This window comes from Scyliorhinus canicula, chromosome 23, assembly GCF_902713615.1.
Source record: "Scyliorhinus canicula chromosome 23, sScyCan1.1, whole genome shotgun sequence".
Taxonomy (NCBI): domain Eukaryota; kingdom Metazoa; phylum Chordata; class Chondrichthyes; order Carcharhiniformes; family Scyliorhinidae; genus Scyliorhinus; species Scyliorhinus canicula.
The window spans coordinates 22,862,075-22,889,275 of record NC_052168.1 but is presented as its reverse complement, the minus strand read 5'-3'; the positions used below and the strand labels follow the sequence as shown (position 1 = coordinate 22,889,275).

Sequence of the window (27,201 nt, the reverse complement as noted above, 5' to 3'; positions counted from 1 at the left end):
TGGTCAAATTATAGAAGTACCATTTACTAATGACAAAACTCAACCTGTTTGATATAAAGTCAATGATTTGTGTCAGAACAGGCTGACATACTAGTTTGATAATTTCTAAAATAAGCAGCCCATCACAGACTGCGCACCAAGGACAGAAACTCATAGGATTTATAATAATCTTCATTATCATCACATTCATTGCTTACATTAATTAACACTGCAATGAAAGGGCAGCATAGTGGCAAGCATTGCTGCCTCACGGCACCGAGGTCCCAGGTTCAATCCCGGCCCTGGGTCACTGTCCGTGTGGAGTTTGCACATTCTCCCCGTGTTTGCGTGGGTTTCGACCCCACAATCCAAAGATGTACAGGGTAAGGTGGATTGGCCACATTTAATTGCCCCTTAATTGGATAAAAACATTGGATACGCTACATTTATTTAAAAAACCACTGCAATGAAGTTACTGTGAAAATCCCCTAGTCACCACACTCTGCCGCCTGTTCAGAGTACACCAAGGGAGAATTCAGACAGTCCAATTCATCTAACAAGCACGCCTTTCGGGGATTGTGGGAGAAAACCAGAGCACCCGGAGGAAACCCAACGCAGATACGGGGATAACGTGCAGCCTCCATACAGATAGTGGCCCAAGCCTGGAATCGAACACCGGTTCCTGGCGCTGTGAAGCAACAGTGTTAACCACTGTGCTATCGTGCTGCCCACATATTGTACCTGGCCCCGATTACGGAGAAGACCGCTAATGTTACAGCCCATCAGTTCTTTCCATGCCAGCTTTTAGAAGACCATTCAAGACTAAGCACTCTGTGTCTCTCTCTCTCTCTCTCTCTCTCTCTCTCTCCCCTACACCGTCCCTGGTTCCAAATATCTATCCAGCTTTCTCTTAAAAAAGATGCCTCAGACACTCCCTGTGGGAAAGCACTCCAATCTGACAACTACTGAGTAAAGACATTTCTCTTATTCCCCCTTCTCATTCTGCCGGTCATTTTAAGTTGATGTTTCCTCGCTGACTTCCCAATCAAAGGAAACACTTCATAGCATCAACCTCTCTCTCTTTCCCCTCCCAAAAAATCTAATATTTTAAGAACGCAAGACATGGGAGCAAGAACAAGCCATACAGATCCTGCCCCGCTATTCAATGCGATGACTGAATATTTATATCAACTCCACTTTCCCATCCGATCTCTATATCCCTCGTTACCTTCCCTTTACTTGCCCAAAAAGCCATCAATCCCTACATTGAAAATGATCAAAGCGGGTCGGATCAAGGAAACCCCCAAGGCGTTTTACTCTTATGTGAGAAATAAAAGAATGGCCAGGGTGAGGTTAGGGCCGGTCAAGGACAGTAGTGGGAAGTTGTACATGAAGTCAGAAGAGATAGGAGAGGCGTTGAATGAATACTTTTCTTCAGTGTTCACCAAGAAGAGGGGCCATGTTTTTGAGGATGAGAGTGTGATACAGGCGGGCAGGCTGGAGGAGGTAGGTGTTCTGAGGGAAGATGTATTAGCAATTTTGAAAAACCTGAGGGTCAACAAGTCCCCTGGGCCAGATGGGATATATCCAAGGATTCTTCGGGAGGCAAGGGATGAGATTGCAGAGCCTTTGACTTTGATCTTTGGGTCCTCACTGTCCACGGGGATAGCGCCAGAGGACTGGAGAGTGGCAAATGTTGTTCCTCAGTTCAAGAAAGGGAATAGGAATGACCCTGGTAATTATAGGCCGGTTAGTCTTACTTCAGTGGTCGATAAGTTAATGGAAAGATCCTGAGGGATAGGATTTATGACCATTTGGAAAGATACAGCTTAATCCGGGATAGTCAACACGGATTTGTGTTGCCTCACAAATTTGATTGAATTCTTTGAGGAGGTAACTAAGTGTATAGATGAAGGTAGAGCAGTTGATGTAGTATATATGGATTTTAGTAAGGCGTTTGATAAGGTTCCCCATGGTCTGCTCATGAAGAAAGTAAGGAGGTGTGGGATAGAGGGAAACTTGGCCAATTGGATAAGTAACTGCGTATCACAAAGAAGACAGAAGGTGGTGGTGGATAGAAAATTTTCAGATTGGAGACCAGGGGCTGGTTTAGCTCACTTGGCTAAATCGCTGGCTTTTAAAGCAGACCAAGCAGGCCAGCAGCACGGTTCGATTCCCGTACTAGCCTCCCCGGACAGGCTCCGGAATGTGGCGACTAGGGGCTTTTCACAGTAACTTCACTGAAGCCTACTCGTGACAATAAGCAATTTTCATTTAATTTAATTTCAGTTACCAGCGGCGTACCACAGGGATCAGTCCTGGGTCCTCTGCTATTTGTGATTTTTATCAATGACTTGGAGGGGGCTGACGGGTGGGTCAGTAAATTTGCTGATGACACCAAGATTGATGGAGTAGTGGATGAGGTGGAGGGCTGTTGTAGGCTGCAAAGAGACATTAATAGGATGCAGAGCTGGGCCGAAAAATGGCAGATGGAGTTTAACCCTGATAAGTGCGAGGTGATTCATTTTGGTAGGACAAATTTGAATGTGGATTACAGGGTCAACGGCAGGGTTCTTAGGAATGTGGAGGAACAGTGAGATCTTGGGGTTCATGTCCACAGATCTCTGAAGGTTGCCACTCAAGTGGATAGAGCCGTGAAGAAGGCTAATCGTGTGCTAGCGTTTATTAACAGGGGGCTTGAGTTTAAGAGCCGTGGTGTTATGCTGCTACTGTACAGGACCCTGGTGAGACCACATTTGGAGTATTATGTGCAATTCTGGTCACCTCATTATAGGAAGGATGTGGAAGCATTGGAAAGGGTGCAAAGGAGATTTACCAGGACGCTGCCAGGATTGGAGGTCTTATGAAGAAAGGTTGAGGGAGCTAGGGCTTTTCTCATTGGAGCGAAAGAGGACGAGAGGTGACTTAATAGAGATTTAGAAGGTGATGAGGGGGATAGATAGAGTGGACGTTCAGAGACTACTTCCTCGGGTGGATGTAGCTGTTACAAGGGGGCATAACTGTAAATATAAGGTTCAGGGTGGGAGATATAGGAGGGATGTCCGAGGTAGGTTCTTTACTCAGAGAGTGGTTAGAGTGTGGAATGGACTGCCTGCTGTGATAGTGGAGTCGGACACTTTAGGAACTTTCAATTATTTGATAGGCACATGGAGCACACCAGAATGACGGAGTGGGATAGCTTGATCTTGGTTTCGGACAAAGCTCAGCACAATATAGAGGGCCGAAGGGCCTGTTCTGTGCTGTACTATTCTATGTTCTATATGTTCTATTAACTGAGCATCACACCCCTATGGGGTGCAGAATTGCTAAGATTCAGAGCTGTGTGGGAAGAAATTCCTCATCTCAGTGATTGAGTTGTGACAACTAGCTCTTAATTCTAAATATTTCCTGCTAGGAGGAGACAACCTCATCATTTACTCTGACAAGCTCTTTTAAGAATGCTTTTTAAAATTTAAGTTCTAAAGCACCCAAGCAGTGGTTCAAGATGCCAATTAGCTGTTGGTCAACTGTGTCCCTCCCACAATGTTTGGTTGGTAAATGCGCTGCACAATAAATGGCATGAAGTCAAGTTTGACCCTGTTGTCAAACTGTGTCCAATCAGTTGATCTCAGCTGGGGCAATTGGAGTGAGACATTTGGCCTCAGGGCCATCAGTACGGAGGTGGTGCTGTTGGTGAAAGGAGAATTTGGCTACAGACCGAATCACAAACTGAGACCTCCTGGAAAATGTAGATACACAGGTACCAGATTGCAATAAGATCCAGGTCAGTTGTAATGAGCTCAGTTGTAATGATCTCATTAAAAATGTAGCCATTGAAAGGCTGTTAGTTCAGAGACGTTGCACTGTGCTGCATCGAGGTGTGGGGAGGGGTGGAAACAAGGAAAAAGAAATAAGAGCCCAATGGGGAAAGAAAAGCTAGGTGCCATGATTAGCAGGGCAGCACGGTAGCACAGTGGTTAGCACTGCTACTTCACAGCGCCACGGTCCCGGGTACGATTCCCAGCTTGAGTCACTGTCTGTGTGGAATCTGCACGGGTTTCCTCCGGGTGCTCCAGTTTCCTCCCACGGGTCCTGAAAGAATTGCTTGTTAAGTAATTTGGACATTCTGAATTCTCCCTCCGTGTACCCAAACAGGCGCCGGAGTGTAGCGACTAGGGGATTTTCACAGTAACTTCATTGCAATGTTAATGTTAACCTACTTGTGACACTAATACAGATTAAAATAAGTTTACTTTGGCTTCTTCTATCTGACCTGTCAATGAGTTAGCATTGCTGTGGTTGAAATTAGACAAATACAAAAACAAAATACTACAGATGCTGGAAATCTGAAACAAAACTGAAAATACTGGGAATATTCAACAGGTCTGGAGAAAGAAATGAGAGTTAAGGTTTCAAGGCAATGAGCTTTCATGAAACTTTAATTGTTTCGCTGTTTTTTATTATTGCCGGAATTATTCAATTTGCTTACCATTGGAACCATACAACCCCTACAGTGCAGGAGGCGGCGATTCGGCTCATTGAGTCTGCACCGAACCTCCAAAAGAACACCCTACCCAGGGCCACTCCTTTGCTCATCCACACAACACCACCTAACGTGCACATCTTTGGATGTGGAAAACTGAAGCACCTGGAGGAAACCCACGCAGACACAGGGAGACCATGCAAATCAGGCCCAAATCGAACCTGTGTCTCTGCTGCGGAGAGGCAGCAGTGCCACCCAGTTAATGGGGTCATATTAATGGATATTAATAGGTCATAACATCAGTACAACTGCAGGCCGTTTTGGGTGGTTCAAAATGAAATGTAAAACAATTAAGGGATCATGATTTGAATAAAAAGAATACAATTGTCAGTCTCACTCGTTGAAAGAACTCAGATTAGTATCGGACTTCAAAGAGCTTCAAAACTTATTTTTACCCAATTTTTTTTTCCAATTAAGGGGAAATTTAGCGTGACCAATCCACCTTCCCTGCACATCTTTGGATTATGGGGGCAAAGCCCACGCAGACACAGGGAGAATGTGCAAACTCTACCTGGACAGTGACCCGGGGCCGAGATCGAACCCGGGTCCTCAGTGTCGTGAGGCAGCAGTGCTAACCACTGTGTCACTCTATTCACAACATTTCTTGATGCAGTGTTATTATATTTGCCACTAAAAAATGGCTTTTCCACAGAACAGCTCCACAAATGAGACGATAGGGCAGATTTTTCTTTCTGGTATGAGCTGGGGAAAACGACAACTCCTGCTTTTCCTTTGGGCCGAGTTGGGCCGAGTGCTTTGTTTCTGCAACGTTTTGCAATCCAGTTAAACTTGACAAATTAATTTTCTGCCACTGTTTAATTTTTACTTGCAATGAACTGAATCGTAGTCCAAGTCACACTTGCCTCAGGATGTTTACCGATGTTATCCAAAAGCTAAAACAAAGAACTTCTCAAATATGTACAAGCTAATTTGCTTCACACAAAGCAATTGGTAATTCATGTGGTTGGACACTGTTGCTGAGAAAATCACCTGAATACCAAGTCCATACCTGCAATTCCTTTTTATTAGACAGACTCCTGGCAATGGCTTTAGCAGCTTCCACACCGATTGTGTTGCCTTCCAAGCGTAGTGCCTGCAGGCTCTCAAAGCCCTCAATCTCTTCAATAATCTCAGCGGCTGGACAGGGAGAAGAAATTACATGGAAAAACCACATGACACCAAATGATAGCGAATGTTATAAATATAAAAGGAAAAAATATTAGACTAAACAATATTTGATTCTTTGCAGACTGATGTTCCTGATTGAAACCTACAAGATCCTGAGGGGTCTTGACAGGGAGGATGTGGACAGGATGTTTCCTCTTGTGGGAGGATCTAGAACTAGAGGTCACTGTTTAAAAATACATGGTCACCCGTTTAAAACAAGAGATTAGGAGAAACCTTTTCTCTCCACATGGTCACCGTCAGAATTATCTTCCTCAAAAGGCAGTGGAAGCAGAATCTTTGAATATTTCAAGGCAGAGCTAGATAGATTCTTTTTTTTTTAAATTTAAAGTACCCATTTCATTTGCTCTTCCAATGGTAATTTAGCGTTGCCAATCCACCTACCCTGCACAGCTTTGGATTGTGGGGGTGAGACCCAGACACGGAGAGAATGTGTAAACTCCACATGGACAGTGACCGGGGCTGGGATCGAACCCGGATCCTCAGCGGCGTAGGCAGCAGTGCTAACCACTGGGCTACCGTGCTGCCCATTCAAATGGTTACCTGTCATTGTGGGGGATAAATGTGAAATGGTCCTTTTTGTCAGGAAGAATTTTTTTAAAAACAGCATATTATCCAAATGGTGGGATGTTGCAGAGCTCTGGGATTCAGATCAACCTTGGTGCCCTAGTACAAGGATCGCAAAAGTTTCTCTGGGACAGCAAGTATTTAGGAAAGCTAATAGAATGTTATCATTTATTGTGATGGGACTCAATTACAATATTAGAGAAGTTATGATTCAGTTGTACAGGGCACTGGTGAGGCCACAAATGGAATACTGTGTACATCATTGGTCTCCCACTGTAAGGAAAGATTTAAATGCATCATCAGTTCCGCAAAGGTTTACTAGACGAGCAACCCGGAGTGCCAGGGTAATGTTCTGGGGACCAGGGTTTGAATCCCACCATGGTAGATGCAAAAATTTGAATTAAATGAAAATCTGGAATTATAAGTCGAATGATGACCACAAAACTATTGTTGATTGGTCCAGCCAGCAAAACACATCATTCACGAATGAATAGGAGAAAGTCTAAAGTCTGAAAGTCTAAAGGCTGGGTCACTGTCTGTGCGGAGTCTGCACGTCCTCCCAGTGTGTGCGTGGGTTTCCTCCGGGTGCTCCGGTTTCCTCCCACAGTCCAAAGATGTGCAGGTTAGGTGGATTGGCCATGCTAAATTGCCCATAGTGTAAGGTTAAGGGGGGAGTTGTTGGGTTACGGGTATAGGGTGGATACGTGGGTTTGAGTAGGGTGATCATTGCTCGGCAGAACATCGAGGGCCGAAGGGCCTGTTCTGTGCTGTACTGTTCTATAAAAAAAAATGGTGGGTTCTCTTACGAGGAAAGGTTGGACAGGTTAAGCTTGTATCCACTGGAGTTTAGAAGAGGCGACTTGATTGAAACTAGAACCGGAGGGCCCCTGACAGGGCGGGTGTGAAGTGGATGCTTCCGCTTGTGGGAGAATCTCTCTCTGTTCAAAAACAAAGGGTCGCCCATTGGAGGCAGAGATCAGGGGAAACTCTTTCTCGGAGGGTCTGGCTCTCTCTTCCTCAAAAGGCAGTGGAAGCAGAGTCTTTGAATATTCTTAAGGGAGAGCTAGATAAATACTTGTTAAACAAGGGGGTGAAAAGTTATCTGGTATCGGCAGGAATGTGGCGATGACATCAACCATGATCTTCTTGAATGGTGGAGCAGGCTCGAGGGGCCAAATGGCCTCTTCCTGCTTCTAATTAATCTATTTATATGTAAAATTCTCTTTAAAACTACTTTCCCAGTAACAGATTTGGGAGCAGCTTGCACACCAAATAGCGTGTTAAACCTCTCCCCCAACCATTTCCCCTCTTAGTAGAAATGATAAATGCTGAGGTACAATTTCAAGGGTGCTGCTGACCCACGGGGAAAGTAGTGGCTATTCTTCAAGAGGTAAATGCAGTCACACGAGTCATTTGCAGTGGAGCCAATTCTTCCTCCCACAAAATGCTCAGATAATGCAGCTGGGGTAACTGGTATTAAGCTCCGATGGCAACGAGAACTAGGAAGCAAGTACCGACTTCTTCAACTCCCAAGTTCATAGTATTCAGTAATCACTTATCCAACTCACAACAGTGCCACCTGTATCCCCTTTATATACTATACACTCTATTAAACCATTAAAACCCCAGTTCGAACTTAAATACTGGGGAACATTAACTCTTTTTCAATAGATTCTAACTCTTAAAAGTAAAAGAAAATCATCAATTTTGATAACACACCATAACACAAATGTATATTTTTTTTCTGCAATAAATGCATCCTGTTCTCTTTTTTACCCCCCACCCCTCACATCACTTCCTTATAGGAAGTCTGGTAACTTTTGCGAGCCAGTCCTTTTCTTCATCAGTCAGATGATAATTGATAAATATCAACCCATTTAATCGTGTCAATCTCCCTGTTCTCTAGCACCCGCTTTAGGTTCGCCAAATCAATCTGTAGCCTACTTTTCGTTGACCCATTTGTAGAGTGGACATTCTCTCACAGAAGCCTATTGTCTGTGACACTCGGTACTGTTCTCGAATACCCTGTTCCACTCTTCCCATTTTAGTTCCCCTGCCAACGGGCAATATTTCACCGGCCCCCCCGCCCCGGAGAAAAATCATAAGTCGTCCTGCACTTGAAAAGCCATCACAGAGATTAGTATAAAATGTGTCACGATAAACAATTAGTTTCAGTTGTCTAACATCACCCAAAGACGGGAATTTCAAGGCACAATTCTCCAATTTTAAATTTGCCAATGCGTTAGGTCGAAAACTTTCTTCAACTTTGGGATTGCTCATTTTAGTGCATAGTTGTAAAATATCAAAACTGGTGTTCAGTCTTGTTTGACTATCTAACCAATCAGCTGCCCAATTAATCTACAGAGTTCCTCTTTTTCCATTTTAGAAACCGCCGTATCCTTTAGAGCCGCCTTACCACAAGTAACTGCTATGGTTAATACTCTGAGTGAGGCTGCTGATGTAGAGTGACTTGCAAACCTCTCTGCCCGATTTCTAACCCCGTATATCTGAATGCTGCAGAGGCCAGACTTCCAATCTTGAACTCCGTTCTAAGCCCTTTAAGTAATAGCATTTTCAAATTCGCTACTACCACAAAGAAAATCATCTACATGCATCATGAAGAGGCCCGAATGTTTCCGTCCATGAAGTGAACATTGCAGGGTCCACTTTTAGCTGAAGACAGTTTAACAAACCAACCTGAGAAATACTAAACTCTGAAGGAGTCATTCATCCCGTATGCATATTTATTTAACTTTCAAAGTACCTTTTGTGTGTTTGGCACCTTCCTTGAGGATGAAGAAAATTTTCTTAATTTTTTTTTTAAAAAAAAAAGAGTATCCAATTTTTTTTCCAATTAAGGGGCAGCTTATCTGCACATTTTTGCATCGTGGGGGCAAAACCCACGCAGACATGAGGAGAATGTGCAAACTCCACACAGACAGTGACCAGAGGCCGGGATCGAACCAGGGTCCTCAGCGCCCTGAGGCAGCAGTGCGAGCAATGCCACCAGGCTCCTGCTCATTGTAGAATTCCTAATCTGCACCATAGATCAAAGTAAATTACTACGGATGCTGGAATTGACAATCTCAGCAGGAGAGAAAAGGGAGCTAACATTTCGAGTCTGGGTGACTCTGTCAAAGCTGGAGAGAACTGGAAATAGGGTCAGATGTATACTGAAGTGGGGGTTGGGGTGGAGCTGGATAGGGGGGGGCAGTGATAGATGGAGATAGAAAAAGATGTTGAGGACAGGAGATTAAGGGAATGTAAATAGGGATAATCAAGGCTAAGAACTGTGCTGATAGTGTCACATAGAGATTCAAATGTACGAATGGCTGGGCGGCACAGTGCGTAGTGATTAGTTTGATCCCAGCCTCCTCCTCAAAATGCAACCGGCAGTCAACACACTTCAGCCGGTGATATTTCTAAATCTCACCACTGTTCTGTGAAATGTTGCCAGTCACTCCTTTTAATTGACACCCAACTTGGACTAAAATAGTCACATTCTAATTAATCTGACGAAGAAAAGTAACGAACTAACACCAAGAGAAAGAATCACATGCATTCAAATATAATCAAGTCAAGCAATTAAATATTACTATAATATTCTATTAAAAATATTGCATCTGCATTCACTTCCCTGTCACAAACTTTTCACCCCCCTCCCCCATTATAAATTCTAATATTTACGTCTCTATTGAAAATAGTGTACTGCAAACTTGCCAGACAGTGATTACACCCTCGGTGGTGGCGTGTAGCAGGTGAGCTATGCATCTTCCAGCTCTAACGTCTTACACTGCTTAACTACGCTTGAACCAGGGCAGCACAGTGGCACAGTGGTTAGCATCGCTGCCTACGGCGCTGAGGACCCGGGTTCGAATCCCGGCCCTGGGTCACTGTCCGTGAGGAGTTTGCACATTCTCCCCGTGTCTACGTGGATTTCACCCCACAACACAAAGATGTGCAGGATAGGTGGATTGGCAACGCTAAATTGCCCCTTAATTGGAAAAAATAATAATAATTGGGTACTCTAAATTTATTTTAAGAAATTATGCTTGAACCAACTCTTTCGCTTGATGCCCTGTCAACATAACATTCACGCCTTTCAAATTCTGACTGACCAACCATATTTACAAGGAACATCAGGACGACGTTTAGCTCCTCGAGTCAGTTCCGCTATTCAATAAAATCATGGTCGATCTGCGACCAAAGTTCCACATGACTACATTTTCCTCATACTACTTGGGTGCTCTTTGTTAACTAAAATCTATCAATCCCAGTTTCAAACAATTAATCGAACATCAACTGCTGTTTGTGGAACAGAGTTCTAATTTCCAACAGCAGCATTTCCTAATTTCACCCCCTTTTTGTTTTTAAATTTAGAGGACCCAATTAATCTTTTCCAATTAAGGGGCAATTTAGCGTGGCCAATCCACCTACCCTGCACATCTTTGGGTTATAGAATATAGAACAGTACAGCACAGAACAGTCCCATCGGCCCTCAATGTTGTGCCGAGCCATGATCACCCTAATCAAACCCACGTATCCACCCTATACCCCCAACAACCCCCCCCCCCCCCCCCCCCCAACCATACTTTTTTTTTAGGACACTACGGGCAATTTAGCATGGCCAATCCACCTAACCCGCACATCTTTGGACTGTGGGAGGAAACCAGAGCACCCGGAGGAAACCCACGTACACACGGGGAGGACGTGCAGACTCCGCACAGACAGTGACCCAGCCGGGAATCGAACCTGGGACCCTGGAGCTGTGAAGCATTTATGCTAACCACCATGCTACCGTGCTGCGGGGGCAAAACCCACGCAGACATGGGGAGAATGTGCAAACTCCACACAGACAGTGACCCAGAGCCAGGATTGAACCTGGGACCTTGGTGCCGTGAGGCAGCAGCGCTAACCACTGTGCCACCGTGCTGCCCAATTTCACCCCTTTAAAGGCCTGCCTCTAACCTTTAGTCTATGCCTCCAGGTCCATTACACACCAACCAGCGAAAATAGTTTCTTTCTATCCACCCGCTGTTGTCCATGATATTCTAAATTCAAAGGAATATATAGCTAATTTGTTTAACTTTTATTCACATCTTGACCTGTGGCGTCCCGATATCACTGATAAATCTACGCTGCATTCCTCCAAGGTCAAAATATCCATCCTAAGGTGTGGTGCCCAGAACTGTTCTCCAGGTGTGGTCGAACCGGGGCGTTGTGTAGCTGCAGATCCCCTTGTGTCCTGCTCCTCAAGATATAAAGACCAGCGTTCCATTTGGCTTGCCTATTACCTTCCGTAGCTGACCCGTGACATTGGAATGATCCATTTGTCTAGACCCCCAACATCTGTTGGTTTTATTTCAGATTTACAAGGTTTTCCTTCTTTCTTTCCTTTAGCACACATCCAAAAACACCTCCTGACATTAAGCGTTTCCAATCCCACTGCAGTGCACTTTAGATTTTTATCCACCTACCAGCCTCGGCGGTGTCAAGCTTCAGGGCGCGGCCTTTGAAACTCAGCTCTCCCCCACACACTTGAGTCTTTGCAAGGGCATCCACCAGCTGCGAGATATCCTCAGAAGCCATCTCCTAACACCTTAGGTGAGAAAAAGTACACATTTTAAAGTGGCCATCACAGGTTTCAAATAAGAATTAAATCGCACAATGAAAATTTACTAGTTGAGTCAGCATAGGTGGAAAACTGTAGCATCTACAGGAAATACATTCCCAGCTCCACCATGTAATAGCAATGGCTGTTGGAGGTTAGTGATGATCATCGGTGTATTCACAGTAGTAGCAACGGAGAACTTTCACTATCCATGTGAACCACAACGTTAAATCTAAGGCGTTACAATAACACACCTCAATGATAACTATTTGTAGGGGGGCACGGTGGTGCAGTGGTTAGCACTGCTGCCTCACAGTGCTGAGGACCCAGGTTCGATCCTGCCCCCAAGTCACGGTGCAAACTCCACATGGACATTTTCCCCGTGTCTGCGTGGGTCTCACCCCCACAAAACCGAAGCTATGCAGGGTAGGTGGATTGACCATGCTAAACTGCCCCTTAAAAAGATAACTATTTGTCAAGGTCACAAATATTTCACTGACAATTTTCCAAAGGAGAGATTTTTTCTGCTCTCCCACATCTAGAGCTGAAGTGATCCATAATTATGCAGTCCCCTACCTGGGAGTCAATTCTGAAAGACGAAAACCTCAGTTCAACACTTCAACAGGGAGTTCTTCAACTACATACAAAGCCACAAGATTTTAGTTTGCCTTCCTCCTCAACCCATTTCAGAGTTGCTGAATAAAAGGAAGTGATTTTTCTTTTTAAATGGAGTACGCAGTACACATTTCAAAAGTGGAGTCAGGAGCTTCCAGGAAGTTTTTGAATTAAACAAAAGCCATGGCAACATTTCAACCAATCAGAGTCCACTTGCCAACCAATCAGCACCCTTTTCCTCAGGTAGTATAAATTGTCATTCCCATTCAAATTTGGCATTCTTGCATCTGTCTTGATGAGTACAAGATGAAAAACTTTGACAGCATGTCTCTTTTTCCCCCCAGAAAAACTCGTGCTCTGTACAATCAAGTGACTGTCAAGTGTTTCATGCAGGAATCATGGATCTGAATGGGACTCAAAATGACGTCAGGTCCAAAGGCATATCCTTGACTGTGTTCCTCACAATGAATTGTCCCGGGATTTTATTGGTTTGGGTGTTTCATCCTGTGCACAATATTACCGCCAGGCTCCCAAAGATCTATCCAGACCATTTCCACATCATGCATGCGGATGATATTCAGCTTTACCTCTCATCACTTGATCCCTCTACTACCATCAGATTCATGCCCAACATTCAATCTTGATCAAGCTACCATGAAGATGGCACAAACTCTGTACCCTCGTCACTGCATTCTCCTCTTGGCAAGCTTCTCTAACCCGTCGCAACTGCAGCACCAATGAGCTATGCTTCCAACCACATACTTTCCATTAGAGACTCCCTACTTCCGCTGATAAATTATCCATCTTCTCACCCCTGTATCATACTCATATCCACACTTTTGTGATCTCCAGGTTCAACAACCTTCTGTCTGACTGCCCATCATCCACACTATTCAGTTCCTTCAAAAAATAAATTTGCTGCCCACAATCTATCCCATGCTAAGTTTCACTGAGTGCTGTTCATCAGCCCCATCTTTTCTTACTGACATTGACACCCTCCTTATGTTTAAATCTCTTCTCACCCTCAGCACTCCAATCTTCTCCATCCTTCCAAACTCTGCACCAATCTGACCGCAGCCTCTTGTGAACTCACTTCTCCCGTTGATAATCCTGCTTTCCCATGTTCAAACTCCATGCTCGGAAACTCCTGTTATCTCCCACAATTATGCACAAACTGGCCGATGGAACTTGAACCTCCCTCATCTGTACGGAGCATGACAATACCACGTGGTATCGTGGGAGTGATTTAAAAAGCATTATGGTCAGTATCCACCAATAGTTGCCAAATAAAACACTGGAGAAATGTATAGGGTAATAACGCAGTTATTTCACAGATTAGCCATGATCTCACCGAATGGTGAAATAGGCTCAATGAACTAAATGGCTTACTCCTGTTCCCAGAAGAAAAATGACATCTCTAAATTAATACTGCACTGTTTAAAAGACAATCAGAATTTGTGGTGGGATCACTCCATGAGACACACCAGGATAACTCTCAGCACTTCTATCAGCTAGAATCCTATCTTATAGGGAGTTTAACAATTGGAAACAAAAGAACACAAGTGTGTACAAGACACCGATAAGCATCAATTGCACTCTCATGCAGTTATAACTTTTGTAACAATTCCACAAGTTGTACCTGTTTGAGTTTTCTTTCAAAGAACAAAGTTGCAGCTTAACGCAACTTAGAGTTTCTGAACTAGTGGCACTGTTAAGGCAATGACCTGCTTTCAATATACACACAAAAATCAGCGAAGTTTTTTTACACTATTATCAGGACATGAGGAGAACTGAGCTCTTCTTCAAATATCGCCCCAGGACCTTCCATGTCCAGCAGACAAAGCAGATAGGTCCTCGGTACAGCAGCATCTCAGTTGAAAGCAAGTGCACAAAACAATTCAACGCAGTGTTACTGGAATGGAAGGAAGGTGGAGAAATTTAGTGAGAGAATTGAAGCAGTTGAGGCTCCTTCATTAAATGTTTTCAAGATAAAGCTAGATAGTTTTTTTTTGAAGAATAAAGAGATGAAGGGTTATGGTCTTCGGACGGGAAAGTGGAGCTGAGTCCACAAAAGATCAGCCATGATCTCATTGAATGGCACAGCAGGCTCGAAGGGCCAGATGGACTACTGTTGCTCCTAGTTCTTATATTCTTATTACTAGAGCGTAGGGTCTGTACAATCAAGTGTATAAAGAGGCACAGGATATTGTTTTGTATGAACTGAAGCTGAGAGAAGATGCAGCTTAGGTGGCTGACAAGGACAATAAACAAGTTCAGCGTTCTCAAAACCTACAATCTCAGGACTGAGGTCATGGTGGACTCGCCAGATTTTGATCAAGGATCACTGAGCGAAGGAATAGACTGCCACGCAAGGGCAAAGGGGATAACTAGTCAGGCACCACACTGCATCGATGCAGTACCTACCCAATTATCCAGGTAAGTTGCAAGGATAATCCAGGGAACTACAGGCCGGTGAGCCTTACGTCAGTGATAGGGAAATTACTGGAGAGAATTCTCCGAGACAGGATCTACTCCCATTTGGAAGCAAATGGACATATTAGTGAGAGGCAGCACGGTTTTGTGAAGGGGAAGTCGTATCTCACTAACTTGATAGAGTTTTTCGAAGAGGTCAAAAAGATGATTGATGCAGGTAGGGCAGTGGATCTCGTCTATATGGACTTCAGTACGGCCTTGGACAAGGTCCCTCATGGTAGACTGGTACAAAAGGTGAAGTCACACGGGATCTGGGGTGAGCTGGCAAGGTGGATACAGAACTGGCTAGGTCATAGAAGGCAGAGAGTAGCAATGGAAAGGTGCTTTTCTAATTGGAGGGCTGAGACTAGTGGTGTTCCGCAGGGTTCAGTGCTGGGACCTTTGCTGTTCGTAGTATATATAAATGATTTGGAGGAAAATGTAACTGGTCTGATTAGTAAGTTTGCAGATGACACAAAGGTAGGTGGAAGTGCTGATAGCGATGAGGACTGTCAGAGGATACAGCAGGATTTAGATCATTTGGAGACTTGGGTGGAGAGATGGCAGATGGAGTTTAATCTGGACAAATGTGAGGTAATGCATTTTGGAAGGTCTAATACACGTAGGGAATATACAGTGAATGGTAGAACCCTCAAGAGTATTGAAAGTCAGAGAGATCTAGGTGTACAAGTCCACAGGTCACTGAAAGGGGCAACACAGGTGGAGAAGGTAGTCAAGAAGACATACGGCATGCTTGCCTTCATTGGCCAGGGCATTGAGTATAAAAATTGGCAAGTCATGTTGCAGCTGTATAGAACCTTAGTTGGGCCACACTTGGAGTATAGTGTTCAATTCTGATTGCCACACTACCAGAAGGATGTGGAGGCTCTAGAGAGGGTGCAGAAGAGATTTACCAGGATGTTGCCTGGAATGGAGGGCATTAGCTATGAGATGGGGTTGAATAAACTCGATTTGTTCTCACTGGAATGACAGAGGTTGAGGGGCGACCTGATGCAGGTCTACAAAATTATGAGGGGCATAGACAGAGTGGCTAGTCAGAGGCTTTTCCCCAGGGTAGAGGGGTCAATTACTACGGGGCATAGGTTTAAGGTGCGAGGGGCAAAGTTTAGAGATGTACGAGGCAAGTTTTTTTTAAAAACACAGGTTAATGGGTGCCTGGAACTCGCTGCCGGAGGTGGTGGAAGCAGGGACGATAGTGACATTTAAGGGGCATCTGGACAAATACATGAATAGGATGGGAATAGAGGGATACGGACCCAGGAAGTGCAGAAGATTTTAGTTTAGACGGGCAGCATGGTCGGTACGCAGTTGGAGAGCTGATGGGCCTGTTCCTGTACTGTTCTTTGTTCTAGTTTATTTCATTCAGTTAAAATTGATGCATGGCAGATTCTGACAGTGTCCAGATTTTGGATAACTTCGGTGTTTGGACAACTGGATTTGAGACACGGTACTGTAATCCAGTTTGACGGTCATGATGTGGAGATGCTGGCGTTGGACTGGGGTGGGCACAGTAAGATGTCTTACACCAGGTTAAAGTCCAACAGGTTTGATGGAATCAGATTTCGGAGCGCAGCTCCTTCATCATGAAAAATGAAAATCGCTTATTGTCACAAGTAGGCTTTAGATGAAGTTACCGTGAAAAGCCCCTAGTCGCCACATTCCGGCACCTGTTCGGGGAGGCTGGTACGGGAATTGAACTGTGCTGCTGGCCTGCCTGGGTCTGCTTTAAAAGCCAGCTATTTAGCCCAGTGTGCTAAACCAGCCCCTTGTTGCGCGAGTCTGGTTAATTGAGTCAGGCGAGTCTGAAGGTGACAGAGGTACAGATAAGGGTTTCAGCATCATTTGGTGGACAAATTTACAATAATAAAATGTTCACAGTCCCATGCGTGCACACAAAATAGTGCGAAATATGTGAACCACGTATCAATTAACCATTAGTATAATAATCAGATCAAACTGCTCCCACCGGTATTACCTGCGGCTAAGACCTTCAATCACCTATTCCATACCCTAGTTTTTTGGCTTTTACCATTTTTTTTTATAAAACACAAATTTGGAATACCCAATTCATTTTTCAAATTAAGGGCAATTTAGGAGGACAATCCACCTACCCTGCACATCTTTGGGTTGTGGGGGCGAAACCCACGCAAACAAGGGAAGAATGTGCAAACTCCACACCAACAGTGGCCCAGAGCTGGGATCAAACCTGGGACCATGGTGCCATGAGGCAGCAATGCTAGCCACTGCGCCACCGTGCTGCCTATTTTGGTTTCTACCATAACGAGGACAGCTAAGGAACAGGAGACCAGTTAGCCCCCGAACCTGTTCCACTAGTCGATGAGATCATGATTGGTTTGTGGCCCAGCTCCAAGCGTCATCCTTTGTCCAACACCCTTTAATACCGCTAGCAACAAAAATCTATCAAATTTAAAAGTAGATCTAGCATTAACTGTCAGTTGCAGGCAGATTTCAAACGTCTAACATCGGGTAGAAGTGTTTCCTCATTTCACTCCTCTAGAATCTGGTTCTATATTTTAGAGCCTCCTCGTTCTAGGCTCCCAAACCAGTGGGAATAGTTTATCTTGATCTATTGCCGTTAATATCTTAAACTTCAAACAAGCCATCCCATTATCTTCTAAATTCCAGGAAATACAGCCAGAGTTTGTGTAATTTCTCCTGTTGATTGAACACAGAGGCCATTCTATTAAACACCCTGCATTCCCTCCAAGGCCAATATTTTTTTTAAATTATAAATTTAGAGTACCCAATTTATTTTTCTTTCCAATCAAGGTCAATTTAATGTGGCCAATCCACCTACCCTGCACATCTTTGGGTTGTGGGAGTGAGACCCACGCAGACACGGGGAGAATGTGCAAACCCCACATGGACAGTGACCCAGGGCCGGGATTGAACCTGGGACCTCAACTCCATGAGGCAGCAGTGCTAACCACTGTGCCACCGTGACGCCCAGAGCAGAAGCGTTCCAGGTGTGCTGGAACGGGATAGCTACTGCACCACGTTTAGACTGAAGCCACCGTCCACAAACTCCGCTCGCTCACCACCAACTCCATCCCTCTGCTTGACAACTGCCCGAGGCTTTTCACAACTGTTATACTGGAGGCCGAGGTGAGCTTTAAACCACACATCCATGCAGTAACCACGACCATCCATTGCCACCCCTATAATACCACCCAATTCAGTCCCAGTCTCAGCTGCTGAAACCCTTGACCATTCCTGGCCAGCATCCCACATTCAACCCTTGACAAACAAATCTAAAATCTGCCGTCTGTGCAAGGTAGCATGCATCAAAGAATTGTTACTCTCACCAGTTCCTGGTCACCTATCGAATCGGTGTTCATGATCAACACTAGCTCCCAATTAAATGACGTTTCAATTTTAAAATTTTCCTTCTTGTTTTGAAACCTACTCATGCCCCTCCTTATTTACAATCTCCTACACCCTCACAACCCTCAGATATTGCCAGACCCTGCCTTCTGTTGCACTGACTTTAAGCTCTGGAATTCGCTTTCTAAACCTCTCTGCCTCTTTCGCTTTCAACCAAGACACTCAAAACATTACCTCGTTTCAAGCCTTAGTCATCTGGCATAATATCTCATATGGTTCAGTGTTACACTTTGTTTTATACAGTAATGGCCCTATAAAGTGCCTTGGGATATTTTTTATGGTGAGGCTGCTATATAAACACAAGCCTTTTGTATTCTAGTCCTTTAGAGAAATGTCAACATTCATTTGGATTATTTGCTGTACCTGTTCATTTTGTTTTATGATCTTTGTACCTGTACCCTCAAATCTCTCCACTCACCTGATTTCTTAACCTGGAAGACCCTTTTTGGGTCCATTGTGGATAACGTCACACTTACCTACATGGAAATCCATTTATTATCCATTCACTAAACCTATTAACTTTACATTTCCATCAACAATTATTGCAAAAGTATGAGAATATTAAAGTAGAGAAGAGTTGTGGTAATTGTATACTGTGTTGGTGAGACCGCATTGGGAGTATTGTGTCCAATATTGGTCTCCTTATTTCAGGAAGGATGTGGTGGTATTGGAAGTAGTTTGGAGCAGGTTCACCAGACTGATTCCGGGGATGAAAGGACTGATGTACGAGGAGAGATTAAACAGTTTGGGTTTATACTCACTGGAGTGTAGAAGGATGAGAGGGAATCTGATCGAGGTATATAAAATCTTAAAGGGATTGATACAGTACATGTAGACCACTAGCTCCCAGTGAGGCAATCATAGAATTTACAGTGCAGAAAGAGGCCATTCGGCCCATCCAGTCTGCACCGGCCCTTGGAAATCTAGAACAAGAGGTCACATATATAGATTGAAAGGCAGTAGATTTAAAACTGAGAGTCAGATTTTGAATAGTCAGATACTTTTTCCCCAGGCTTGAAGAGTCAATTACTAGGGGGCATAGGTTTAAGGTGCGAGGAGCAAGGTTTAGAGGATATGTATGAGGCAAGTTTTTTTTTTTAAACAGAGGGTAGTGGGTGCCTGGAACTCGCTGCCGGAGGAGGTGGTGGAAGCAGGGACGATAAGTGACATTTAAGCGGCATCTTGACAAATACATGAATAGGATGGGAATAGAGGGATACGGACCACAGAAGTGTAGAAGATTTTAGTTTTTTTTTTAAAATATATATATTTATTCTCCTCCTTTTTCACATTTTCTCCCTTATTTACACCCATCAACAATAAACAATAATCAGCAACAGATATGTCAATCCCTATATCAATAACAACGATCCCATCCTCCCACCAAACCCCAAACATTAGCCCGCATGTTCACACAAACAATATGATAAAAAATAAGGAATCACCCATAGTTAACACACACAGCCCCGCTCCCCCCAACCCTCCCACCCACATGCCCCAACTAATGATCGATGTTATCCTGTTTTTGAAAGTGCATAACGAATAATGCCCATGACTTGTAGAACCCCTCCATCCTTCCCCTCAGTTCAAGCTTAACCTTCTCAAGAGTCAAGAATTCCAACAGGTCCCCCCGTCAAGCCAGAGCACAGGGTGGAGATGTTGCTCTCCAACCTATCAGGATCCGCCTTCGGGCGATCAACAAGGCGAAGGCTACAACATTTGCCTCCGCACCCATTTCCAACCCTAGCTGGTCCGACACCCCGAATATGGCCTCTGGGACCCGGGTCCAGTTTCACGTGCACCACTTTAGAAGTTACCCGAAAAACCTCCTTCCAGTAATCCTTTAGCTTTGGACAGGACCAAAACATATGAATGTGATTAGTGCCCCCCCCCCCAACACATCTTCTACTCCTTCAAAGAATCGGCTCATCCTCACCCTCGTGAGGTGTGCTCTGTGTATCACCTTCAGCTTGAAGATTTTAGTTTAGACAGGCAGCATGATCGGCACAGGCTTGGAGGGCCGAAGGGCCTGTTCCTGTGCTGTACTTTGCTTTGTTCTTGTTAAGAGGATGACTTCTCACAGAGGGTGGTGAATTTATGGAACTCGCAACCGCATAGTGCGGTGGAGTCAAAATCATTAAATGGTTTCAAGAGGGAGATATATTTCTGATGAAGAAACAGGTTAAAGGGATATGGGGAACAGGTAGGGAGGTGGCTTTGAGACCAGGAAGAGATCAGGCATGATTTGATCGAATGGCGGAGCAAGTGCAAGGGGCTTAATTGCCTACTTCTGCTCCTAATTCATATGTTCCAGTGCATAATGCTGTCCACCTTTGTGGCCCTTTATCCCATCGTTTAAGTCATTAATAAATATGGTGAATAGTTGAGGCTCCAACATGAAGTCACTGTGGGGCACCATGCTGTCAACTTGGTATCTGCCTACTGTCCCTACTCATTGTCCTGCTACCCAGCTAACATCCTCACCAAGCCAATGTCAGGGGCTGTTTAGCACAGGACAAAATCGCTGGCTTTGAAAGCAGACCCAGGCAGGCCAGCAGCAGGGTTCAATTCCCGTACCAGCCTTCCCGAACAGGCACCGGAATGTGGTGACTAGGGGCTTTTCACAGTAACTTCATTTGAAGCCTACTTGTGACAACAAGCGATTTTCATTTTCACGAGTTTCCCTCAATTCCATTAATTTCCACGATGTGGAGATGCCGGCGTTGGACTGGGGTGAGCACAGTAAGAAGTCTTACAACACCAGGTTAAAGTCCAACAGATTTGTTTCAAACACAAGCTTTCGGAGCGCAGCTCCTTCTTCAGGTGACTCCTGCCCGATGGAAGAAGTTTGACGAGTGAATAACCTGGGTGGGAGGATCTTCGATTATGCTGCCCGCTTGCCCAAGGCAGCGGGAGGTGCAGACAGAGTCAATAGATTTGGCGGGGGGGGGGGGGGGGTGGTTTGCGTGATGGACTGGGATTTATAGATTCTGTAGTCTCTTATGGTTTTGGGCCTAACAGTTGTCATACCAGGCTGTGATGCAGCCAGATAGGATGCTTTCTATAATTTAATCTATATTGTCACAAGTAGGCTTACATTAACAGTGCAATGAAGTTACTGTGAAAAGCCCCTAGTCGCCACACTCAGGAGCCTGTTCAGGTACACAGAGGGAGAATTCAGAATGTCCAAATTACCCAACAGCACATCTTTCAGGACTTGAGGGATGAAACTAGAGCACCCAGAGAAAACCCACTATGGAACATCTGTAAAAAATGTTAAGAGTCAATGTGGGCATGCCAAATTCCCTTAGTTTCCTGAGGAAGCATAGGCGCTGTTGTGCTTTCTTGGTTGTAGCGTCGACATGAGTGGAACTGGGCAGAATGTTGACGATGTGCACACCTAGGAATTTGAAGTTGTCAACCATCTCCACCTCGGCAACATTGATGCAGACAGGGGTATGCACACTACTTTGCTTGCTGAAGTCAATGACCAGCTCCTTAGGTTTTGCTGGCACTGAGGAAGAGATTGTTGGCGTTACACCACTCCACGAGGTTCTCCATCTCCCTTCTGTACTCCGACATCGTTGTTCAAGATCTGATCCACTACAGTCGTGTCATGTGCAAACTTGTAGATGGAGTTGGAGCCAAATTTTGTCACATAGTCGTGTGTATAGGGAATAAGCTGTCCCTATGTCTGGATGTGCGGGTCTTTAGACTTCTGCCTGATGGAAGGGTCTGGAAGAAGGCAAAGCCTGGTTGGGAGGGGTCTCTGACAATGCTGTCTGCTTTCCTGGGGCAGCAGGAGGTGTAGACAGAATCAATGGGAGGGTGGCAAGCTTGCTGATGAGGTGGGCCGAGTTCATCACATACTGCAGTTGCTTGCGATCTTGGGCTGAGCAGTTGCCAAGCTGTGATGCAGCTGGATAGGACGCTCTCTGTGGCACATCTGCAGAAGTGAGAGTCGATGCAGACATAGAATTTACAGTGCTCAAGGCCATTCGACCTATCAAGTCTGGACCGGCCCCTGGAAATAGAAACCTACTCAAGCCCACTCCTCCACCCAGTAACCCCACTTAACCTTTTTTAGACACCAAGGGAAATTTAGCATCGCCAATCCATCTAACCCACACATCTTTGGACTGGGGGAGAAAGCCGGAGCACCCAGAGGAAACCCACGCAGGCCCGGAGGGGGGGGAGACTTAAAGGTATCGACCAGCTCCACTTCGGAGCTGTTGATGCAGACTGGAGGGGGGCGGGGTGTCACGCTACGCTTCCTGAAGTCAATGATCAGTTCCTTGGTCTTGCTGACATTTACAGAGATTGCTTTCAGTACATCATGCAACCAAATAATCTATCTCCCTTCTGAAGTCTGATTCGTTGTTGTTTGAGATACCACCCACCAAGTCGTATCATCCGCAAATTTATAGATCGAATTGGAGTTAATCTTGCCACAGTCGTGTGTGTACATAGGAAGTACAGTAGAGTACTGAGCACACATCCTTGCGGGGCCCGGTGTTGAGGACTATTGTGGAGGTGGTGCTGTTACCTATCCTGACAGATTGCTGTCTGTTGATAAGGAAGTCAAGGATCCAGTTGCACATTATGTGGAGATGCCAGCATTGGACTGGGGTGACCACAATGCCCACTGCACAGGGAGAGGTCAAGTCCAAGATTGCAGAGATTGGTTATTAGATACAAAAGTCTGAGAACACACACTAACAGATTCAAAAACAGCTTCTCCCCCGCTGTCAGCAGACTCCTGAATGACCCTCTTATGGACTGAACTGATCTCTCCACACATCTCCTCTACCGAGTAGTACTGCACTCTGTATGCTCCACCCAATGTCTGTGTCTATGTATTTACATTCACGAGGACCCAGGTTCGAATCCCAGCCCTGGGTCACTGTCCCTGTGGAGTTTGCACATTCTCCCCATGCCTGCGTGGGTTTCACCCCCACAACCCAAAGATGTGCAGGTTAGGTGGATTGGCCAAGCTAAACTGCCCCTTAATTGGAAAAAAATAATTGGGTACTCTAAATTTAAAAAAAGTATTTACATTCATAGAATCGTAGAATTTACAGTGCAGGAGGCCATTCAGCCCATCGAGGCTGCAACGGCCCTTGGAAAGAGCACCCCAATTAAGCGTGCATCTCCACCCTATCTCCGTAACCCAAGCTAACATTCTGTATCTATCATATGTCCTATGTATTTGATCTGTCTGACTGTACACAGAACAACACTTTTCACTGTACCTCGGTACATGTGACAATAAAACCAAATCCAATCTACCCACAGTGTCTGACACCGTGACAGCTCCCGGGTGCGGCCAATGCCGGGGAGGGTAGGGATGCAGGACCACAAGCATCCCCTCCTCTCCCTCTGCCCTGCCTTCGGTCCAGCGAGATGGATGGTCTCCCCTACCTGAGCCGGTCAGACGGGGGGAGGGGGGGGAAGAGAGAGAGAAGGGATATCCCTTGCGTGAGCTGGCAGGTCGACCCCCACCCGAGACGGCCAGACTGGGGGAGGTCTTCCCCCGCCCGAGACGGCCAGACGGGGGGAGGTTCCCCCCCCCCACCCGAGACGGCCAGACAGGGGGAGGTCTTCCCCCCGCCCGGGACAGCCAGACTGGGGGGGGGGGGTCTTCCCCCGCCCGAGATGGCCGGGAGGTGGGGGGAAAGACGGTCTCCCCCGCCCGAGACGGCCGCGAGGAGGAGGGGGAGAGAGAAAAAGAGGTCTTGCCCCCTCCGAGACAGCCAGACGGGGGGAGGACTCCCCCGCCCAAGACAGCCAGACCCCGGGGGGGGGGTGGGGGGGGGGGGGGGGGGGGGGGTCTCTCCCCCGCCCCAGACGGCCAGACTGGAGGAGGTCGTCCCCCCCGCCCGAGACGGCCAGACTGGGGGAGGTCTTCCCCGCCCGAGACGGCCAGACAGAGGGGGGGGGGGGGGGGGGGGGGGGGGGGGGGGGGGGGGGGGGGTTGAAGAGGTCTTCCCCCGCCCGAGATGGCCGGGGGGTGGGGGGAAAGAGGGTCTCCCCCGCCCGAGACGGCCGCGAAGGGGGGGGGGGGGGGGGGGAAGAAAGAGGTCTTGCCCCCTCCGAGACGGCCAGACAGGGGGAGGTCTCCCCCGCCCCAGACAGGGGGAGGTCTCCCCCGCCCCAGACAGGGGGAGGTCTCCCCCGCCCCAGACAGGGGGAGGTCTCCCCCGCCCCAGACAGGGGGAGGTCTCCCCCGCCCCAGACAGGGGGAGGTCTCCCCCGCCCCAGACAGGGGAGGTCCCCCCCGCCCCAGACAGGGGGAGGTCTCCCCCGCCCCAGACAGGGGGAGGTCTCCCCCGCCCCAGGACAGGGGGAGGTCTCCCCCGCCCCAGACAGGGGGAGGTCTCCCCCGCCCCAGACAGGGGGAGGTCTCCCCCGCCCCAGACAGGGGAGGTCTCCCCCGCCCCAGACAGGGGGAGGTCTCCCCCGCCCAGACAGCGGGAGGTCTCCCCCGCCCCAGACAGCGGGAGGTCTCCCCCGCCCCAGACAGCGGGAGGTCTCCCCCGCCCCAGACAGCGGGAGGTCTCCCCCGCCCCAGACAGCGGGAGGTCTCCCCCGCCCCAGACAGCGGGAGGTCTCCCCCGCCCCAGACAGCGGGAAGTCTCCCCCGCCCCAGACAGGGGGAGGTGTCCCCCGCCCCAGACGGCCAGACAGGGGGAGGTCGCCCCCGCCCCAGACGGCCAGACAGGGGGAGGTCTCCCCCGCCCCAGACGGCTAGACAGGGGGAGGTCTCCCCCGCCCCAGACAGCGGGAGGTCTCCCCCGCCCCAGACAGCGGGAGGTCTCCCCCGCCCCAGACAGCGGGAGGTCTCCCCCGCCCCAGACAGCGGTAGGTCTCCCCCGCCCCAGACAGCGGAGGTCTCCCCCGCCCCAGACAGCGGGAGGTCTCCCCCGCCCCAGACGGCCAGACAGGGGGAGGTGTCCCCCGCCCCAGACGGCCAGACAGGGGGAGGTCGCCCCCGCCCCAGACGGCCAGACAGGGGGAGGTCTCCCCCGCCCCAGACGGCCAGACAGGGGGAGGTCTCCCCCGCCCCAGACGGCCAGACAGGGGGAGGTCTCCCCCGCCCCAGACGGCCAGACAGGGGGAGGTCTCCCCCGCCCCAGACAGGGGGAGGTCTCCCCCGCCCCAGACAGGGGGAGGTCTCCCCCGCCCCAGACAGGGGGAGGTCTCCCCCGCCCCAGACAGGGGGAGGTCTCCCCCGCCCCAGACAGGGGGAAGTCTCCCCCGCCCCAGACAGCGGGAGGTCTCCCCCGCCCCAGACAGCGGGAGGTCTCCCCCGCCCCAGACGGCCAGACAGGGGGAGGTGTCCCCCGCCCCAGACGGCCAGACAGGGGGAGGTCTCCCCCGCCCCAGACAGGGGGGAGGTTTCCCCCGCCCCAGGCAGCCAGACAGGGGAGAGGTCTCCCCCGCCCCAGACGGCCAGACGGGGGGGAGGTCTCCCCCGCCCCAGGCAGCCAGACAGGGGGGAGGTCTCCCCCGCCCCAGACGGCCAGACAGGGGGGAGACTGACTGACATCCTGTGGACAACACAAGGGACAGGACTCCAGGCTGGTGTGGCTCAGCGTCACCACATGCGGCCCAGACGATGATGAGGGGGAAGACACAAATATAAATTAATCATTATAATAAAAATGTGATTAAATTAAAAGGGGGAACATGCTCCAACCTGGTTCCCTCTCAGAACCGGCGATCAAACTGCCCAACAGCGAGAAAACCGCTGAGATGGTCACCGAGGCGGTGAGAATGCGAATCAACCGGTTGAAGGGGATATTTGTTGATGATAATTACCGCCGGGCTCCGCGCACTGCCTCCCTCGCCGGCCGCCCCGAGCTAATGGCGGTCAAACGCTTTTCAAACCGGCCTCTGGCGAGCTCTGCCGTTTGCTTCTGGGGCATGTGCCGGCCGCCGGGCATTGTGGGGCTTGTAGTTCCCCTCGGGCGATTGGCCCCGTCCGCTGTGACGGTGTCGACGTCACAAGCGCACTACACCTCCCGGCGGCCAGCGGGGCCAACCGCCTCCCCGCCCTTTCCATCGCAGACCACAGAGAGCCCCGCGGAGGCAAGAGGGCCCCCTCCCGCCGCCGCCGCCGCCCCAGGTCGCGCGCCATCTACCGGCCGAGAGGACGTATGGCAGGCGGGCGTGTTTCTGGGCAATAATTGCCCCACTCCATGTGATAGATAGGATGGCACAGTGGTTAGCACTGCTGCCTCACAGCGCAGAGACCCCGGTTCAATTCTCACCTCGGGGTCACTGTGTGGAGTTTGTACGATCTCCCCGTGTCTGTGTGGGTTTCCTCTCACAGTCCAAAGATGTGCAGGTTAGGTGGATTGGCCATGCTACATTGCCCCTAGGTGGGGTTACGGGGATAGGGTGTGGGATTGGGTCTAGATCGGGTTCTCTTTCAGAGGGTTGGTGCAGACTCGATGGGCAGAGTGGCCGCCTCCTTATGCACTGTGGGGATTCTACAATTTTACATATCCTGTTTTAAAAACGGGTTAAAGGGATCTGGAGAATAGGTAGGGAGGTGGATTTGAGACCAGGAAGAGATCAGCCATAGAATCCGTACATTGCATAAGGAGGCGGCCATTCAGCCCATTGAGTCTGCACCAGCCCTCAGAAACAGCACCCCACCTAGGCCCACTCCCCCACCTAGGGGCAATTTAGCATGGCCAATCCACCGAACTGGAGCACCCAGAGGAACCCCACGCAGACATGGGGAGAATGTGTAAACTCCACAATGAGAGTCACCTAAGCTCGGAATCAAACCTGA

At 48.0% G+C, this 27,201-nt stretch overlaps 1 protein-coding gene across 2 annotated transcripts in view; it reads right to left on the bottom strand.

Moving 5' to 3' along the window:
- The window catches only part of rangap1b (Ran GTPase activating protein 1b), a 72,413-nt gene extending 46,041 nt beyond the window's left edge, over nucleotides 1–26,372 (bottom strand). Inside the window, exons 1-3 of one of the 2 annotated variants that reach the window (XM_038783501.1) lie at nucleotides 26,220–26,372; nucleotides 11,752–11,873; nucleotides 5,532–5,659 (exon numbers count right to left, since the gene is read on the bottom strand). In XM_038783501.1, coding sequence (XP_038639429.1) covers nucleotides 5,532–5,659; nucleotides 11,752–11,863 — 240 coding nt within the window. In that variant the 5' untranslated portion in view covers nucleotides 11,864–11,873; nucleotides 26,220–26,372. Of the gene's footprint in view, nucleotides 1–5,531; nucleotides 5,660–11,751; nucleotides 11,874–26,097 lie in introns of both variants that reach the window. The other variant, XM_038783502.1, reaches the window with a different exon arrangement.
- Between the last annotated feature and the right edge of the window lie 829 nt (nucleotides 26,373–27,201).